General features: G+C 40.0%; 1 protein-coding gene across 2 annotated transcripts; it reads right to left on the reverse strand.

The window, feature by feature from the left end:
• Positions 1 to 513: 513 nt before the first annotated feature.
• Positions 514 to 14,133, reverse strand: LOC120544299 (sodium/hydrogen exchanger 6-like). Of its 2 annotated transcripts, XM_039777935.1 has the most exons (17): positions 13,620 to 14,133; positions 12,592 to 12,791; positions 12,245 to 12,322; positions 11,452 to 11,528; positions 11,186 to 11,298; positions 10,875 to 10,980; positions 10,377 to 10,505; positions 9,488 to 9,629; positions 9,020 to 9,125; positions 8,258 to 8,346; positions 7,764 to 7,877; positions 7,290 to 7,401; positions 6,370 to 6,523; positions 6,252 to 6,282; positions 6,024 to 6,112; positions 5,707 to 5,812; positions 514 to 3,359 (listed from the first exon to the last, which is right to left on the reverse strand). In XM_039777935.1, the coding sequence occupies exons 1-17, from the start codon at positions 13,894 to 13,896 to the stop codon at positions 3,054 to 3,056; spliced, it is 2,229 nt and encodes a 742-aa protein (XP_039633869.1). In that variant the 5' UTR covers positions 13,897 to 14,133; the 3' UTR covers positions 514 to 3,053. The 2 variants fall into 2 exon arrangements, with proteins under 2 accessions (XP_039633869.1, XP_039633870.1); XM_039777936.1 differs by lacking the exon at positions 10,377 to 10,505 and having other exon boundaries at positions 13,620 to 14,127.
• Positions 14,134 to 14,150: the final 17 nt, after the last annotated feature.

Here is a 14,150-nt window from a genome sequence, read left to right on the forward strand (position 1 = left end):
CTAGTTTAAAAAAAAAAGTGTTTGTAGGCCTACCACTGACTGTAAATATTAATTAAAATACAGTCTATGGTGTGTACGCGCTAAAAGACAGCAGCCTCGTTTTACTAGCCAGTTTGTATTAATGCGAGTTACCAGCACATATTTAATAGTTCTTGCCAGCATAAGTTGAGGTAAAGTAAGCATGCAGAAAATGGAGCATGAACATTCATCTTTGACTTTGACCTTGGAAATGATACAAAAAACAACTCAATGTCCACTTACTAACTTTTTACGGGGCTTTCAATTGCATCTCAGTCTTCATCACAAGATGGGGCTTGCTCAACTGTCATTAGGGCTCTTCAGATTGTTCAGTCAAAGGAGAAATTTGTACTTGAGTATCAATATGAAAAGTAAGTAATTAAGAATTAATGATTGAAGAGATGGAAAATTAAATAAAAACAGATTAATTAAGCAGCCTAAGTAAGTATATAGAACTATACAGGTTACACTGCATAATTTAAAAGTGCAAACATGTAATTTTCAAGAATTGTTTTTATTTTTTCTTCAGTAGTACATTTGCAAGATGTCTCAGACACTGTTAATAACTTCAGGAAGACACGGGGAACAATCTATTAAATCTTCGATTTCCTTCTCAACTTGAGTTCACATTTGAAAAACATTCACATATAGACCTATTACAGGTGTACCGCTCACAAATACAACTGTCATGAGCAGTGTTCTACAAACAGTAGAAACATAAACATGTTCCGATTTTTAGTTTTAGGTGCGGTAGCTGAAAATCAAAGGGTACCTTAGTGAAAGAAACCAATGTAAATTCACCCGTCCATAATTCTGGATGATTATGCACAAACTCAAAACTCACAATAAGAATTACGCTTCAAGATCAACAAGACAACTCGTGCAGTTTGACACAGTTAAAACAAACTGAAAAATAGGATTTTTACGAGCAATTAATTTCTACCTCGATCATAAAAATCACCCAACAGAAAACAGAACAAACAAGGGTTAACTAAGGAGTTGCCTCGGTGCAAAATATCTCTCACTGAGGTGGGAACAGAACATACGAGCTTGGTTGACAAACAAAAAGGACTAACAGCGCATCAGTAAAAGTCGGTAAAAGCCTCCCGTCGTTTGACCTTATTGGCAAATAAAAAACCGAAAAAAAGGTCGCCAGATTCTTAAAGCTTTCAAATTCAGTCCCCCATAGTTTCATTTTAAAATGCCACATTTACTTTTTGATAAAGTATAAATTTTCCAAAAACAATTATGTCCAATAAAACATTAGTGGTATGCATTTGTCATTATTAAAAGTACAATGTTTTAGTTTGCACTCTTTTGTGATCTCCACCATAGAGAGCCACCACCACCGTCATTTAATGGCCTAATTATACTGGGAATACAATATTCAACATTAGTCAAAGGGCTCAATGTCACATAAAATGCAAGAAAGATAATCTTACTGCACATTATCCAATCAAAATATGTACAAATCTACATTAAGTAATTTCTGAATAGGCACTTTAAGTCAAAACAGTTCAGCCAGCCCTCAGTCATCTTTAATGATACAACATCCCAAAGACATGGCAGTTACTATTTTTTTTTTTTTTTTTTTTTTTTAGCAAAAAAGATTAAACCAGATGACAACAGAAAACTTGGAAACAGACTTTAGCCCTAATAACCACATCAGTAGATTTCATTCTGACATCAGCCACACACTTGTAACATACTCACATAGGGAAGCTCTAGTTTCCAAGTATAAAGTAGAATGATCTGCTACAGAACAGGAACAAGATATTTTAACATGCACACATGGTCAAGAACAAACTTTCCGAACGAATATCCACCTCCCTCGTGACCCACATACCGTACAATGTACCTTAAGAGTTGTAGTGTTTTGTTAGGAGGAAGGTGCATAACATGCCCCGTTCACCACCGAGCAGCCCTATTTTTGTACACGGCAAGATAATCATTAATGTCACCCCACAAAACAATAAATAAATAAATAAATAAATCAAGCAAAACAAATCATTCATGTATAAATAATCATTTACGGTTAAATAAATAAATAAATGACTAAGTGAAAAGACTGAACCGGAAGAGAAGAGGCAGGCAGTGCAAAAATGTAGATAGCAGAGATGCTCCTGGACTCTGTTGTGAAAGCAGTTTTGAGGTTTTTGGCCAAACAGTATCTACTTACAATCCTGTTGAAAAAACATTTGTTTCTTTTAAAATTCAAAACTCCTAATACTGCTTCCATCACAGATGTCAATGCCCTTGTCTAGTTGCTCCCACATTGGAGACACTCACAATCCCCAATTACTCATTTAACCTTCTCCATCAATTAACTTTGAGAGGGAGGCAAACACTTATCAGTCTGTGGATAGAGAAGTAAGATTAGTAATGTTACTGTAGTGTAAATGCTCTTTAACGTAACTAAATATTAACACGTGGCACCAGAGCAACGTTTTAGAGTGCCTGTGAACTGCCCTAAACGATACTGTGGGTCATTTACAAATACTTGAAGGAAGCTAGACAAATACTTGTCATCATGAGCAACTTCAGCACAGAGATAAAGACAAACTGTGAATGAAACGTTTAGGGATCGCCCCATAAGGCCGGAGGGAGTTGGGGCTTTAATAGAGCATAGATAACAGCCCTGGCGTATCACCACAGTAAAACAAACTTAGGAGCAAATATTACAGACCCATTTTTTTAGCTTCCCCAAAATGGTGGCTAAATGTGGCGAGGTGCACTTGATTTGCAGTAACTTACCTCACATGTAGTGCATTGACATTCGAGATTACAGTAATCCCCCTAAATAGTTAAATCAAGCGCGCCTCAAGTTTGTCACAAAGCTGAGGCTATTTTTAAAAACATGGTAGATAGGTGGTCCCACCGACATAGCGACTTTTCTGTGAAGCAGGTTGTTTTTCAATCAAAAATCCAAACAAATCAACTATCAGATGCTATTTTCTTGAGAAACCAAATTAGATGATTTGTGATATTTTTTTAAGATGAAAACAACAAACTTCATCCAGACAGTGTAAGCATTCCTACAGTCTGTGCCTGCGAGGTTCCGAGCGTGGCGGGGAGGGTGGCGGGGGCAGGGTGACAGTGGTCGGGGGCTCCGCTGGGTCATCCAGGACCAGGCGGGTGCCCCTGATCGCCACTTCATGTTCCGCCAAAGCGAGCTCATGATCCAGACCTTCATCAGACGGGCCGCCGCCGGTGGTGGAGGAGCGGTTGACGGTGTGGGATCCGGATGCGTCCGTGCTGATGGTGACGTCGGCGAACATGGAGCTCACGCTGGCATCGTTCAGGATGAAGTCGGAGTCATCGTCGTGGAGCCGGCCTTCGTTCTGGTGAGCAGAAAGGGGAAATAGGGGAGAGAAAAAGAAAAGCAAAGGGATGAAGAGATGAAGATGAATACAGTCACAGGCCAAGGAGAGAAGAACTGGAAAAAGTGCTTCTTTAAATTAAAGCAAAATCCTAATGGACATAGAAGTTGCCCCACTACTGAATTTCAACACACAAGTTTATGACCTGCTAGGATTCCTAATTAGGTTTATTGAAATACATGGACTAACACTATTAAGTGAGATCATTTTTTTGGGGGGGGGGGTTTCCCTTTATTTTAGAGCGACAGTGCATAGGCAGGAAAGGTGGGAGAGAGATGGGGGATGACACGCAGCAAAGGGCTGCAGGTCGGATTCGAACCCGGGTCGCTGCAAAGGACTCAGCCTACATGGGGCGCACGCTCTTACTGGGTGAGCTAGAGGTCGCCCCATTAAGTGAGTTTTTAAAGTTCATTCTTGTTCATCTTAAATGCGATAAAGCAGTTGGTAAAGAAACACAAAAATATCAAACTCATAAATTACACTATTACAGGGTTTCTGCAGGTTTCACCAAGTCAAATGTAAGACTTTGTAAGACCTTTTGAAGACTATTGAATGAACTTGCAACTACCCTAAATTCAGTTTTTTCAAGCCAAGTATCGCTAAACTTGCACCTCCCCATAGCTAAAGAATGAAATCGGTTTTAGGTCTGTGGTACAATCCGAAAGAGACTATTACAGGAATGCCGATTTGCTGCAATATAAGTTGCATGTTGGTGGTCGTATCACAGCGAATTATGTTTGGACTAGCGAAATAAACAACTACAGCACCACGGAATCAAAAGGGAGGGAGCATTTCAATGAGCATTACAGGTAGCGTTGCATGGACGTAGGAAAATTGAGACCCGTTTAAAATTATTTAAGACCTTGAACATAATACTTCAGCAAATTTAGACTTTATAAGGCTTAAAATTTAGATTTTGAAATTTTAGACTTTTTAAGACCCCGTGGAAACCCTGTATTATATCTGTAAATATCCATGTATTTCAGATAGTCAAGAAGTTACTGATAGGGCGCCCAGATAGCTCAGCTGGTAGTAGGGGTGGTACGGTTCATGAAAAAACATCCGAACCGTTCGGTCCGCTTGTCTCGGTTCGGAACGTGTGAGTGCCGCACGGTTCGACGCATGCGCAATGTGGCCTCGTGCCCGTCAGGTGCCCCGTATGTGACCTCAGTGTGTTTCCCTTTCGCGCAAAAGAGGAGGTGTGAACAAGTTACCAACAAAATGTACAGCGAAAGACCGTGCAAAACATTTCAGGCCGTCATGCCAACCTGTATACATTTTAACATCAATGTACGCTGTAACGTTTTTTCACTCGCTGAAGCGGCTGCAGTTTAGATCCTGTCGGGTCTCTGCAGCGGGCGGGGCTGCTCAGTTCTCCCCGCGACTGACGAGCGCACAAACACACACGGTGGATGCAGGAAAAAACGGAGAGGAGACGTATACAGGAGTATACATAAGTAAGGAGTAAGTACAATGATAAGCCCAATAAGTACTTTTTCAAACCGTATGTGTGTCCCAGGCCAGGATAGAAAATTAACTAACAATGTAAACTGTTTTTATGTTTAACGTATTCTGACTTATTCAAAAGACGGAGCTTTAAGAGTTCCTCTCTTTTTCTTTTAAAGGATACATTTTTGTAAGAGCTACACTGAAGTTGGTAGTTTGATAAATGCTTAGTTATTTCAATTGATATTCTGTAATATTTCAATCTTCATGTGCAAAAAAGGCACATAAGTTCCTGTAGAAGGCACATTCTCCTTTTTTTTGCCAAATAAATGAAAAGCTTGTAGAAATCATCAATGTCTTCCCTCTTGCTGTATCAAAATCTCAGCTAGCTTTCCTCAGAGATGGTCTTAATAATGTGCTTAAACTCAGGTCAAATTCAGTTTGTGCATGATTAGGCTACATGATATAACTATATAATTATTTAATACTGTATCCTACATTGTGGATAATTAAGCTATATACCGTATGCTGAAGTATATTTCTGGAGTGTTAAAGATTAAAAGAAAAAATAACAAGAACCGTACAGAACCGAAAACCGTGACCCGAAAACCGTGATACGAACCGAACCGTGGGTTTTGTGAACCGTACCACCCCTAGTTGGTAGAGTGGGCGCATACACAGAGGTTTACTCCTCGACGCAGCGGGCCTGGGTTCGACTCCGACCTGCGGCCCTTTGCTACATGTTATTCCCCCCTCTCTCTCCCCTTTCATGTCTTCAGCTGTCCTGTCAAATAAAGGCCTAAAATAACTGGGTCTTTAAAAAATGCTTCTTTTACTGGATTACATTATGCTGTGTCCAAACCTCATAGGCCTGTGGGCTGGTGAGGCATCGTGCCAGCGGCCCACAACAAGTAGGCAGAGTAGCAGTCAGAGGAGGGCCGCTGTGGGTCAGGAGGGGCTTCAGGTAGCTAGAGAACAAGCTTTTGTCAAGGGTTATTAACAGTTTTTACAACACTTTCAATTAAACAACTAAATTGGTCAACAATCTATCTATTGGTGACTTATCTTTAAATATCTTATCTGTTTGGAAAGAACACCATCTGGTGTCCAAAGCTGAATCTTGCACCCGCACTTCTTAAGACAGGATCCTAAATATGTGATTCATGGCTCAAAGGATACTTGTGATCAAAGTTATACCAGATCTTGAAGGGCCAGGCGCTCTCATGTTTGGTGTTCCTCCGCTGTGACCCATCCAACATCGTTGAACTCTGTTAAGCAGAACATTTTTAATAAGTTACTGTTTCACCTCTTAAACGTTTTTACTTAGGGATAGCAACTTGACAATGGAACCAACAAACTAATAAAAATTTTAAAAACAAGAGATGTAAATCTGTGCTAATTACTTACAGAGTTGTCTTGATTAGCGTCCACACCCACCCTGAAAGAGAAAAGGTTGCAGCGGTGACCTTTGATAGAGGGGATGAAACAGAGAGACAAATGCATAAAAACAGATGCACAGCCTTACGGTATGCTCATGAAGGTCAGCATGGGCGTGGTGCCCCCTCCACAGACCCAGACAGTGAAGAAGACAATTAGGAGGGTGGTTGAAAACATCATCTGACGGGCGTAAGTCGCTGTGTCTCGGATAGAAAGAGCAAAGGTCATCGCCCCACGCAGACCTGGAGACGAACAAGACAGCATTAGAGTGAGAAACTCTGTGCGTGCGTGTTTTCACATTATTAACTCAAGAAAAGACCTGGAGACTAACAAGACAGCATGAGAGTGAGAAACTGTGTGTGTGTGTGTGTGTGTGTGTGTGTGTGTTTTCACTTATTATTAACTTTGAACATTTGCTGGCAAGCACATCCTGCACAGCATGCTGATGTTAGGGGATTTCTATTAGCCAGTTTCAAAAGTAAACGTCAGCTGACGTAGGGGCTGTTATTCATAACAATACTGTATCTAAGTAGGAGTGATGTCGGTCTAGAAAGAGACTGTCTTCACACACCATTATCTACACTAATGTTTTTTTTAACTACAGGCTTGAATCTGCTCCATTCCACAGACTTTATTTTAATGGACCCAGGTCCCAGCTGAGAAGTAGTTTAGTAATTTTGGTCCAAGCCTGAGAAACTTAAAAGTACTCTTTAGCGAGCCAGAGAGTTGACAAATGAAACTTTGGTTACACTTTACTTGAAGGTATCTACATAAGAGTGACATGAAGCTGTCATGAACATGTCATAAACATTATAAACAAGTCATAAATGTTTATGACATATCGCTTCTTTTAGTAAGTGTCCTTCGGTTTTTGTCATGACAAGTTCTGGTTAGGGTTAGAGTTCATGTGTCATGACAGTGTCATGTGTTCATGACAGTGTCCTGTCACTCTTATGTAGATACCTTCAAGTAAAGTGTTACCGGAACTTTACAGTCTCTGCTCTGTACCTGCAAACATCATGACATGCTGAAAGTTGTATCCAATCTTGTTCTTGCGGCCCAGGTTGAGCAGGAAGGACAAAGGGTAGATGTTTGCAGCCCTGCCCAGAAACACCGCCACCTACACAACGCAGGAAGGTCAAGGACACAACACGCTGCAAAGTAGTAGAGCACTGGCAAGCTGAGATGGAAAATAATTGTGGGTAGATGAATGGTTTGGAAATGATATGTTATCATTGACTAATCTGTCTTTTAAATGTTCAAGTGTATTCTTGGGCTCCCTGAAGTACTTAAATATTATTTAAAATACATATACTATAGGAATACACTGTATTATTATCAGCATGGCAGTTGCTATCCATAATTGATGCAGACTGGTCCCATCTCAGGGAGCCAAAAAGTGGTTATGTGCAACCATAGTCATCACCAGATAGCCAATCATGCCTGGAGCATCCAGAAAGCATCGATCAGAGTAAAGGATACAAAGGCCCCGACGATGAACATAGGGTTGAAGACGTGTGACTGGAAGGAGAAGAGAGTCAGACCCATGTAGGAGAAGATGAAGTTCTCTGCCAGGAAGTTCAGCAGCTCAAACAACTGACGGGGAAAAGACAAACAAATATATATTTTAAATTATGTAAACAAACTGCACAAAAACTGAAACAGAAACCTCCACATTGCATTCACGTCACTTTGGATGCAAAGTATCATGGGTAAGTCTCTTGTAAACATCGCATGCATTCACTTTAGTCTTCAAATGACTGGGGATTAGTGCCAAAGAATTACACGTATTGTCAAAGTTACACGTTGAGTTACTACTTTACGTTGGTAATTTGGATATTTAAAACTTCAAAAATGTTCTCGTACCATAAAATTCATCTCGATGATAGGACTAACAAACCAGAATTCAGGTAAGACATACTGTATATCTAAATAAAGTGTGTAAAAGGGATCAAAGAGATGTGATTGCACATCACCTGTTTGGTCCTGTCCTGAGAGTCAGGGGAGAGATTGTTGAAGGTGTAGTGAGCCTGAGTGATCCCACAGAACAGCACCGCCACTACGCCTGAATAAAAAACATACACAGGTCTCACTTCAGTATCATCTAAAACACACTGAACTGAGTTGTACTTTACTAGAGGGCGTCAAACACATTTAATTAAAATCAGCATTACTTTCATGATCTTTGGGAGAAATGTGGATCTAAGAACACCTAAAATATATATCAGACCGCAAAAGCTATGGTGAAATGTATCACAAGTTTCTTAATGGGATAAAAACTAAACTATAAATGTGAAAAAAATGGACTGTTTGATGAACAGGTTAACAAAACCTATATCCTTGGCTAACATCGTGGTTTAAAAGACTAAAACACCTATTAAATGTATCCATAACACTGTGATAAACCAACATCAACACTGTCTAGTGTATCATGTAGCTTGAGGGTGTGTTCCAGTTGGTTTGATGATTTCATTTGCCATGGTTGTGTAAATGATGTATCCTTCCTTACCATACTAATTACTGTGTCATTGTTTTTAAGTAAGATAGTTGGAACTTCCTAAGAAGACAACCTAAAATAACTAAACTATTTTGGGTGCTTGATAAAAGTCACTATAAATATTTGTTTATGTAGGGAGAAACTATAATTTTTTATATTATTTTGCCAAAAGCCTAACACCTAGTCAAAATGAGATGCCAAAATTGACTGTTCAAAACTGCATGCATGTGTGCAGGTGTACCTGTGAACCCGCAGGCCTCAGCCAATAGGAAGGTGCTCCAAGACATAAGGAAGAAGAGAGCCGTCTCTAGCAAGGGGAAGTCCCTCAGCTTAGTGAACTTGGTCACGTGACGAAAACTGAAAGTCAAGGAGCAAAACAAGAGGTGGCACATCCACAGTTGACCTGCAGTGTAAAAAAATTAAATGAGGTAAGAAAGACATCGCTGTGAACTGTACAAGTAAGTAAGCACTGTTCTATCAAATCGTGCAAGAACACAATTCAGGCTACTGCTATTGGTAAAGCCACAACAGCTTTTCGGGTTATTAATCAAATAAGACTTGAAGCTGCCCATATAATAATTAAACAGCAACGACTTAGAGTAAAGTAGAGTTAGAAGGCAACTGTTTTAAACCCTGTAGTGTTATTCTGTTGCTGCTTATGCATACCGGTGTATATAAAGTTCATTATGATTAACAGATGAAAGGATATGAGAGCGGTCATGACTCCAGTGGCCACCCCAAGAGCAAAGGATCCACTAAAGACGCCCAGGAAGATGCCGAAGGATTTCAACATGGCCATAGCCTCAAAGCTGTGGCTGTTGTCTCCTGCAGGCTGGTACGCCGCAATGGAACTGAAGGGCGGATGAACAAACAGAGTGCACGCAAATAAAAACATTTACATGGAAAAACTTTCTAAGAATCCAGAAAGAGGAACTGGTCAATTGTTAACCGCATGCTAAACAAACAGATATTTTCAAGATGAAGTCGGGCATCAACTCAAACCTGCAGCAACCCAAATCCAATAATGCCTGGTATATCACCAGCCTGGTGGTGTTTGTATGAATTTAGAGGATTTTGGTTACCCCTTAAAAAAATTGAAGACTTCACACACGGACTTGGAGTTGGGTTATACAGTCATAAAAAAAGTGAGGAAGTTAGGGTCTTGCATGCTCAATTCTAGTTGCATCTTTGATCTCTCAACACCATTTGGTTGATATCCAATAGGAATATTAATAAGTACAGAAACAGCCAATTCAGGTGCTACCCCTTTATGAGGAGTAGTGCCCAAATGACCTCAAAACCAACAAAGCAAATCAACAGCACTAATATTCAGCAGTAATACACCCTTTACACACCAAATGAACAAAACTTTAACAAAAAAGCAGTATTTTCTGGTCATTTGCAGAAAACTGAAAACTGATGCAAGGAATGGACATGAAAGGGTAGCAGGGGAGGGCAGTGATCATCCTAAAGGGTGGTGGTTCAAGGCTACATTCTAAGTAAAATATCTGCATAACATCGACTGAGTTAAGATGATCAGGTTCTAACGCTAGAACTCTGTCAGCACAAACACGCAAGCAAACCGCCCGCCCACCCACCGGGGAGTCCATGTCTGGTTTTCTACCAGCCATTCCTCCCCCCCCTCTGCCCAGACTGGCCCATCGTCTCCTGGGGAGCGCACAGCTCCAGCCCCCTGCCCACCCTGCTTCTCCAAGCGGAGGAGAACACTGCATACGTACGTACAGGTAGGCGATGAATGACACGGATGGGTGAAGGAAGGCAAGCAGTGAAATGACAGGGATTGATGTTAGTATGATTAGTGTCCATTGGTGTGCAATGTACACACAAAAAGCTGAATTTGCCGCAATTAGCCTCATTACAGTGCAGGTCATTAACACAAAACTAGAAATTGAAGGATTGGTCGACATTTTTTCAAATCTGTCTTAAAGTAATACTTACATGCTAATGCCAATTTATTTCTCCTGTCCATACTGGCCATGAAACTATTCCTTTTGTGTGTGTGTGTGTGTGTGTAATTAATTATTAATAATTAATTAATAATACTTAATAATTATTAAGTAATAATTAATGCTTACGAAGAAAGGATGATGGCCACAGCATCATTGAGGACACTCTCCCCAAAGAGTAAAGCATACAGGTCCACATCTACTTTTAGCTCATTGAAGATAGCCAGCACCGTCACTGAGACACAGGAGAAAAAAACACTGAAGAGTTTAAGACACACTAAGACTCTACAGCAGGAAAGAAGCTCACAAAGGCCTCAAACAGATAGAATATCCAACAAAAGGAACGATAAGGTGTCACACTGCTTCCAAAAATGTACATACTTAGTACAGTCTGTGAAAATAATACATGGGTGCTAAAAACATAATATGGCACTACCTACCTGGGTCTGTTGCTGAAATGATGGCCCCAAATAAGAGGCAGTCAGTAAAGAAAAAATCTCCCCCAAGCTGGCCCACAACTTTCATGAAGGACACAAAGCCATACATAATCAGCCTAGGAGCAAAGAAGGATGTGTACAAGTCATAAAAGACACTGGCAACACTTGCCCATTCAACAAACTGATCAAGTGAAACTAGACGAAATCTTCAATCTGTTACTCTATTTGAGTCTAAATGTATACATCACAGAGAAAAACAAATGACTTACCCAATAACAAAGCAGGAGATAACTGTTCCCATGAAAGCATAGGCCAAGATGGAGCCGATGTTTCTGAAGAAATGTCTCTGAGACAGACAAGGAGACAGATTAATTAAAACAGAGGCTGTCTAGTACTAGTAGTTAGGCTGGGGCAATATAAACAAATATTACAATAATCTTAAAATATGTCAACATGTTTGCAGACTTCACTTAAAAAATCCACGTAAAATACTAGAGATGGCCCGATACCATTTTTTGCTTCCCGATTCCGATACCTGAACTTGCGTATCGGCTGATACCGAGTACCGATCCGATACCAGTGTGTCATGTATTTTATTATGTTTTAACAACTGTATACTTCTATCCCTGTATGGATGTGATATTATGTCTATCTTTGTTGTCTGTCTGGCTCAGGTTAAATTTTGTAAAACATGAACAAACATAAACAATGAATGCCACAGAACTTTCTTTTATTCTACAGTTTGACAGTCAGTTATAACGGAAAAAGAACATAAATAAACTACTTTAACGTAGATTTTCTTCAGGGCTTTATTACGTGGTATCGAATCGGTGCATAAACTCCACTACTTCCCGATACTGATACCAGCGTTTTAGGCAGTATCGGACCATCTCAATAAAATACTTAAACGTTGATTGCATTGTTCTGCATCGCAATATATTGTAGAGAATAACATATTAATATATATTAATACCTAATATGGCCGGGTTTTTTTTATATCTCATTTGTGACAAATCTGAATCATTAATTTACATGCATCATGAGTAATTTTAACACTCTTACCCTTTTCAGGCTGTAACCGGCATGGAAGATGATGGGAGGCAGCAAAATGTTAAAAAACACTTCTGGGTCAAAGGTCACCTGAAGACAGTGGTAAGTTATAAGAGGTTATACACCTATTTTCAATTGGTGTCTGTTTGTGTATGCAAACTAACAAATTAACATAGTTTACCAACATGTTTCCATTTTTATAGACAGAGATTATGTTAGATATGTCATTGTTTGCCAAGGTTATTTATCACACTATAAGACATATTTCTCTGCCATTTGGCACCTGCCAGCTGGTAATTTCATATGGAAGCAGCACACCAAAAACAACCACTCAATCATCCATCTGTTTATCCCCTTGCCTTTCTCAGCATCTCATCGTCCTGCACTTGAAGACCTTTGCCCCGGCTGACTTCGCCCTTCAGAGTGTACTCGTAGAATCGCCCACTAACGTTGACCAGCAGAGTAGCGGGACTGGCATTGACAGCACAGCTGAGGATCACGTCACTCATGTTCTGGGGCACATGGATGCCGAACCGCAGGATCACACCCACCAACAGGCCTTCAGGGTGGAGGAGAGGAGAGAGGGAGTGAAGGCAAAGCAGTTAGCCATGGATCTGTAGTAAATAATAATAGTAATAATATCCTATATTTATATACAGTAGTACTTTTCAGAAACAACTGCTTCACAGAAATAAAATCAAAAAATCAGTCTGAAAAAAGTTTTAAAGGAGGACACTGAGGTTGACTTATTTCTTATTCGGCAAAAAAAGGTGAGGTTCTATTTAAAAAAAAACGGCTTTTAATTATTTGGGGGTGTTAAATACTTTAATTAGTATTATAAAATAAACAATTATGAATAGGACAAGGTAATTATTCTGAAAGGGATGGGCTTTAGAAATGAGGATTTATTCAACCTATTCATCAAAGCTGCTTCTCACTGCATAGTGAAAATGACTTATGATGGTGCAGGCATAGATAGAAAACACTATGGGTGCAGGTGTATGACTAGTTAAAGGGGATGATAAGTAGCTTTAATTCTAGCTACTTTAATGTCTTATATTTTACAACAATTTTAGCTGTTACTAATTTGTTAATTTGACAGCTGATAGACGAACTAGCAAAAAAAGACCACAAAATGACAATTCCACAATCACAATGCAGTTAATACGGAGAGTTACGTTAACGGTAATACTGGATACATATTTTCTATGTATTCCTTCAACACCTGCCGACACTAACGTTACCAGTATACTAATATATCATATATCACAGGAAGCCTCCACCGTGTAGCTTGAAAGCTGAAAATAAGCTGTCAACTTAGCTTATCATAGGCATAGCCAGCTAGCATTAACGCTAAGATGATTGACATCAACATTAGCAGTCTTACCATAGATCATGGCCAGTCCAGTTTCGTGCAGGAACCTAAATCGCCTGTGTTTGAACAGCCATATAGTTAAAATGGTGAGTGTTAAAAGCATTATGAATATGAGTAGATTGGCACTGTCCTGTCGGTGGCTTTCCTCAGCCAGCCTCTCAGTTGAGACGTTGTCCATCGCATTGCTCTCGCCTTGGCTCCCGACGAGCAAGAATGTCAACAGAAAAGGCAACAACAGGAGCGCTTTCGACGGTTTAACACCAAGAAAGCGTCTCGGTGTAAACCCCATTGTGAATTTCTGTGAAACGGTTAACGTTACATTTGTCGTTGAATTAGTATCGGGTTTTGATGGGAAACTACTGCTTGGACGAGAGAAATCGGCCAAATGACCACTTCTTCCGCAGCCGTTACCAAAACACTGGAACTTCCGGTTCTTCAAAATAAAGGTCAGTCTCTAACTAGTGGTAGTCACAAGCAGCGACCTTGAAGGTCGAGGTTTGTTGTCATCATCACAAAGTTACATTGCGCAATGAAATGCACTAA

Source organism: Perca fluviatilis, chromosome 16 (assembly GCF_010015445.1).
Source record: "Perca fluviatilis chromosome 16, GENO_Pfluv_1.0, whole genome shotgun sequence".
Classification (NCBI taxonomy): Eukaryota; Metazoa; Chordata; class Actinopteri; order Perciformes; family Percidae; genus Perca; species Perca fluviatilis.

Coding starts and splice junctions, on each gene's coding strand:
- LOC120544299 (XM_039777935.1), bottom strand. CDS start 13,896: ATGGGGTTTACACCGAGACGCTTTCTTGGTGTTAAACCGTCGAAAGCG. Junction 12,792..13,619: donor TGGACTGGCCATGATCTATG/GTAAGACTGCTA, acceptor TCCACCCTGAAG/GCCTGTTGGTGGGTGTGATC. Junction 8,347..9,019: donor TGAGGCCTGCGGGTTCACAG/GTACACCTGCAC, acceptor TTTTTTATTCAG/GCGTAGTGGCGGTGCTGTTC.